Genomic DNA, 6,552 nt, shown 5'->3' on the forward strand with positions numbered 1-6,552 from the left:
CACACTCCTTGTCATCTCAAAAGAAACTAAAACTGGAAAAAGAAGTAATACACAAGAACAATAGTGACTACTTAAACAACCATGCATGACAATTTTCTTTCCAGTTTCATCGATAATTTACTGCTGAACACCCCATGCCAGGAATCAAAGGATCCACAATGTTTCAAAGGTGCTTGAGACTGTTATGCGAACAGTAAGAGCATAAATCAAAGCCTTTACTAATTAATAGTTACCACAAAAGGTAAACTATATGTACAAAAACAACAAAGATATATGTTTAATTGTAACTAGTTCTTCCCAGAGTGTAATCTGAAACTAAGTTGGCATATTTACAGAAGGGACTGCTTGGTATATCCGGGTTCGTGAAATCCCCTTTTCCCCTGACCAAATTAAATGAAACAAAACTGGTCTAAAATGCTCAATCAGTTTTCAAACATTTTCCATCTCGGAGATGTTCTGAGAGCCTAAAATCTGGAGGGATTTGTTCTGCACAAAGACTACAACACCACACTTGCCACTATTGAAACCTTCCCAGAGTCCAAATGTAACACTGCCAATTAATATCTTTTCAGCAGATATCTCCCGAACAGTGCACATCTTCTTAAGACTTCGGACGGCATAGTCGCTGGACAAAATACGGCCTTTGTTCTCACCCTCAGGGCAGTCGGTAACCAATGAGTTCTCATATAGGGCTACCATCACGTCGGCACTATCATTGTCAACAATAATCCTTAGAGGTCCAGTCAGGGTGACCTGCAAAGAGTCTGGTGGAGTTCTTTGAAAGGTAGCCTGCACAGAAGATTCATATTGTTATGACAATACTGTCAGCTATAACCACCCCACTTTATCGTGTAAGATTCATATTTTATTAGACAATGAACTTAGTAGAATTCAAGTATATTCAAACATAAATTATGTGACAAGTATGAGGACAATCACATGATATGAACAAAAATATAGGTGGATTGTGCAGATATCACACTTTCTTATGGTAAGACTAATTGTTTAACTATTCTGTCTTCGTTTCTATATAGGAATAGTCGAGTAGACTGCAGATTAAATTTGGTTTAATTTTCTGTTAAACTTAAGCTTTGACAGTGCTAGGTATGTACGTTCCTATGAGTATGAATCTCGTGCCGAAGACATCCAATGGACGCTAAATCCGGTCAAACTTTTGTAGTATGATAATGAAAGCAAAATCTCATCTCAGATAAGTCATAAGTGTGCTTGCTTGTTTACCATTTACATTTGGAAAATATTCCTTCGCAGATAACAAGGGATAAATAAGGGCTTCGCATGAGCACAGGGGCGGTGAAGGGTTTGGTATGTAGGTGGTTCCACCACCAAACCACCAAAATCTCAACCAAAGGAGATGCAAATCTAATGATAATCATACTGCCATTTCAATAAAACAGATGCAGACCATTTGGTAGGCTTTGGAGTGGAAACACCTACCAAGTGCCAAATTCAACCAGTCCTCTAGTTCATATTATATGTAGTAGGGAAAATTTACAAATTTGCACAGTTTACAAGCACAAGATTTAGAAATAGGAATAAGTAATTAAGGCTGCGTTTAGGGAAAAGGAAGACGAATGGTGAAATCAACGTCAAACAGGGCACACAATACATCCAAAGCACTTCAAAAACTATTTTCACAGATACTCAGAACTTGTTCAACAATCTCAAACTCTGTGTTTTAGACCACACAACCTACTAACAGATAAAGACACTCATACTACTACACAAACATAACACTCATACTCAGAATTTCTTCCCTACTGTCCCACCTAGCAAGATCACAAGTACCTAATAAAGGTATACCCAATAGTCAAAATTACTCAACTTGTAAAATCATGCAGCAACTTCCCGAGTATAAACCTTTTCCCACGAGAGAAATCGACATTATTACATAGAGATTGGGATCCAATTTACTTGGAGATACTATCAATACTTTGAGGAGCGCTTCTAACAAGTAAAACATCCATTAGAGCTTCAATTCAATGTATCATTTCAATTCTGTTACATTCCTTTCCAAATCGCCTAAACAAAGACCAACTAATAATTCGAGGGAGCTCTCAATGTAATAACATACTCATAATTATATTGTACTAATCCGAAATACCACCACAGTGAACGTACTAACTAGAACCAAATTGTGTACTAATTAACTTCAATAAATTTTTAATGCTGTCCTGCCAACATATTCTGTAGTCATAAATTAATACAAAATAATACATTCCTAGAAGAGAATGCCAGTGTGTGCCACGTGTCAAAGTAAGATAAACATAAAACATCTAAACCACAGAATCATAACTTTAAAAAAGCTTAAACCCTTAAACCCTTTCTTCGATCAACCAAGAAAACAAGAAACAAAAAACTCAAAGAAACCATGCATACCTTAAAAGCAGGACCAGGGAAACGAATAGCAGAAGTAATATTATACAAAACATCATCTTGATCATTACCCAAACACTGAACCCGACCTTGAACAACAACATGAGGTGTAAAAAGAGTATCAACCTCTAAAGCTTCAACATAACTCTTCTGTCTAACAGTCCATTGGTTCGAACCATATGGGTCTTTCCAACCAAGATGATCCCAATAATCCACGTGGAATGCTAACAATATTACTGGTACGTCCAGCTCGAAATCTCCTCTTCCTATTCTTGATACCATCATCTCTGCCTGTTGTGACGTAGCACATCCTTGGGAGGAGAACAGTTCTACTAACACAGCACCATGAACTGTCTGATCAACTTCTGGTGGTGACGACTCTTTTTCTTGGTTTTTGCTTTTTATGGTGGGTAGTACTGGTGATGGTTTTTTGGAATTCTTGAGACCCAAGCAAGAAAATAGACCCGGTCCCATTAGAAGAGAGAGAATGCGATGTACGTGATTTGGGGGAGGGTTTGTGTAAGTATATATAGGCCTCTTTTACATATCTTCTTTTGTCTTTCTGGTAATTCGATTATAACATGGTTTATATACGTGGTAGTTTGTGGTTTGCTGTTTGGCAAATTGGACTGTAAACCGGAACATGATTTGGAGATCCAAAGAGGAGTAGTACTTCAACACATTCAAAATAGTGGAGGCCAATACGTATTAAGTGAAATTTCAACACGGGGCTAAGATAATAATCTACTATCTATATACTAAAGCAGAGACCTCTAATTGAGGATTTTCTCTTTCCTATGTGGCACTCTAATATGAGAGAGTTAGTTTTTTTTCTCTCCTATGTGGCACTATAATATGAAAGATAGTCTTTTCTAATAGACTACAATCTCACATACATAGAACCTCTTAGGAGAGTTTGAGTGTATTTCTAATTATTATATTTGGAGAGTTTGAGTGTATTTCCAATTCTTACATATTTGATCAAATAAAAAAAATTGCTAAAAAATAGGTGATTTGTAAAAGGTAATTTCCTATTATGAATCAAACACTTTTAGTGTTCCAATTCTTATATATTTGATCAAATAAAAAAAAAATAGGTAATTTGTAAAATTCCTTATTACAAATCATACAATTTTAGTGTCTATGATAAAACACCGACTTATTTCAAATATATTCTTAACACGGCCTCAAAACATAGTTAAAAACAATTATACAAAAATAACATCACAAAATATATAATAGAAAATGAAAAAAAAAAAAACATGAAAGCAATAATTACAAATATTTTTAAAAATTGCTAAAAAATAGGTGATTTGTAAAAAGTAAATTTCTATTACGAATCAAACACTTTTAGTGTTCCAATTCTTATATATTTGATCAAATAAAAAAAATTGCTAAAAAATATGTAATTTGTATAAACTAATTCCTTACTACAAATCATACAATTTTAGTGTCTATGATAAAACACCGACTTATTTCGAATATATCCTTAACATGGCCTCAAAACATAGTTAAAAACAATTATACAAAAAATAACATCACAAAATATATAATAGAAAAAAAAAAAAAAAAAAAAAAAAAAACGCAAAGCAATATGACAAATATTTTAAAATATATATATAATCTGAATGAAACTAACGTAAAAAAAACAATTAATGGGGAACCGAAAACTGGATGCAAATGTATCGAACTAACCTCAAATAGTATTTAACAGAAAATCAAAAACTGGATGCAAATGCAAACATTAAACTAATATTAAAAAGTAATTAATAGAAAATTGGAATATATATGGATACAACTGTATTAAACTAATCTCAAAGAATAATTAACGGAAAATCAAAACTTGGATGCAAATACATCAAACTAACATAAAAAAAAATAATTGTCGGCAAATCGGAAATTGGATGCAAATGCATTGAGCTAACCCTCAAAGATTAAATTAATAGAAAATCAGAAATTGGATGCAATTGCATTGAATTAACATCAAAGAAAAATTAATTATTAATTGGAAACATGATGCAAATGCGTGGAACTAATATTAAAAAATAATTAATGGGAAATCGGAAACCGGATGGAACTGCACTGAACTAATCTCAAAAAATAAACTGGATGCAAATGCATTGAACTAACCTCAAGAAATAATTAATGGTAAATAGGAAACTGGATGCAAATTCATTGAACTAATCTCAAACAATAATTAATGAGAAATCGGAAACTAGATGCAAATGTAACTTTATCAAATAATAAACGAAATCGAAATTTGGATGCAAATGCATTAAACTAATCTCTGGAATAATTAATGGGAAATCAAAACTGGATGCAAATGTATTGCTGACCTCAAAGAATAATTAATTAGGGGAATTGGAAATTAGATGCAAATGTATTGAACTAATCAAAAAGAATAATTAACAAGAAATTAGAAACTGGATGCAACTGCATTGAACTGATCTCAAAAAATAAATAACGGGAATTGGAAATTGGATGCAACTGTATTGAACTAACCTCAAAATATAAATAACTGAAAATCAGAAACCGGATGCAAATACATTAAACTAACCTCAAAACATAGTTGGGTTATATATTGTGGGAATGTCTCGGTAAGTATAATTTTGCATTTAAAATGATGTTTATCTTATCTCTTCCCGTATGATTGGGAACTCTTTGCTATTCAAGTAGCTACAATATATATGAACTTCACCTTATTAGGCAATCTCACAAAACTTCAATCAAACTTCTATTATTAAACAACAAAATGAAGTTGAAGGGTTTTATTAAAGGTACATGAGTTTTTTTTTTTAATGGAGAATAAGGTTTTCACGTTATAAGAAATTTGGTTGAGTGATCAATATAATATTAATATATAAAAGTTTTGTATATTTACAAATATTTTTCAAAATAATTAATATAACAACACCCGTTCGTAGATAATCTTTGAAGATTCTACATAGTAAGTCATGCATAATTTAAAGAATAATTAATGGGAAATCAGGAACTGGTAATCTTCAATGATCCCACATAGTAAATCAAACATAATTGACTTTTTATGTCATGTTTGCAAGGACACTACAGATGGATCAGTAGAAGTTGGTATTATACACCACATTGGATAATTAAAAGGAAATCGGAATTGGAAATTGGATTCAAATGCATAACTGAGCTCAAAGAGTAATTAACGGGAAATTGGAAACTTTATGCAAATGCAATAAACTAAACTAAAAAAGTAATTAACTAGAAATTGAAAAATGGGTGCAATTGCATTAAACTAACGTCAGATAATAACTAAAGGGAAATTAGAAATTGTATACAAATCCTTGAAAAATATTTAATGGGAAATCGGAAACGGTATGCAAATACATCAAACAAACCTCAGATAATAATTAATAGGCCGAGAAATCGGAAACTGAATGCAAATACATTGAGCTAAACTCAAAAAATAATTAACATAAAATAAAAAAACCGAATGCAACTGCATTAAACTAACCTCATAGAATAATTGGTGGGAAATCGGAAACTAAATGCAAATGCATTGAAATAATCTCAAAAAATAATTAACGGGAAATCAGAAACCAGATATAATTACATCGGACTAACTTCAAAGCATAAATAATCAGAGACTAGATGCATATGTATTGAACTAACCTTAAAGAGTTATTAACGGGAAATCGAAAACTAGATCCAAATGCAATGAACTAATCTCAAAGACTAATTATTTGAAACATTGAAAAATGGATGAAACTACACTGAACTAACCTAAATGAATAATTATCGGGAAATTATAAATGTGATGTAACTGCATTGAACTAACCTCAAAAAATAATTAACGGGAAATCGAAAACTTGATACAAATGTATTGAACTAACCTCAAAGAACAATTAACATAAATTCGGAAATTGGATGCAACTACATTGAACTAACCTCAAAGAATAATTAACAAAAAACCAAAAACTAGATGCAATTGCATTAAACTAAAATAAGATATTAACTAATGGGAAATCAGAAATTGGATGCAAATGCATTGAAATATCCTCAAAAAATAGTTAACTGAAAATCGAAAGTCGAATGTAAGCAAGATCATAGACCGACCTAAAAGCATAAATGTCGGTTTTTTTATCCTTCTCACATGAGTAATTACGAGTAATTAGAAACCCAAAATGAAAG

The 6,552-nt window shown here is 32.0% G+C and overlaps 1 protein-coding gene across 1 annotated transcript; it reads right to left on the bottom strand.

Annotated features, from left to right (window-relative positions):
- Positions 1–429: 429 nt before the first annotated feature.
- Positions 430–2,868, bottom strand: LOC147504395 (uncharacterized). Its single transcript, XM_086605186.1, has 2 exons — positions 2,398–2,868; positions 430–789 (listed from the first exon to the last, which is right to left on the bottom strand). The coding sequence occupies exons 1-2, from the start codon at positions 2,866–2,868 to the stop codon at positions 430–432; spliced, it is 831 nt and encodes a 276-aa protein (XP_086461312.1).
- Positions 2,869–6,552: the final 3,684 nt, after the last annotated feature.

The sequence above is a fragment of the Coptis chinensis genome, chromosome 4 (genome assembly GCF_015680905.1).
Source record: "Coptis chinensis isolate HL-2020 chromosome 4, ASM1568090v1, whole genome shotgun sequence".
Taxonomy (NCBI): domain Eukaryota; kingdom Viridiplantae; phylum Streptophyta; class Magnoliopsida; order Ranunculales; family Ranunculaceae; genus Coptis; species Coptis chinensis.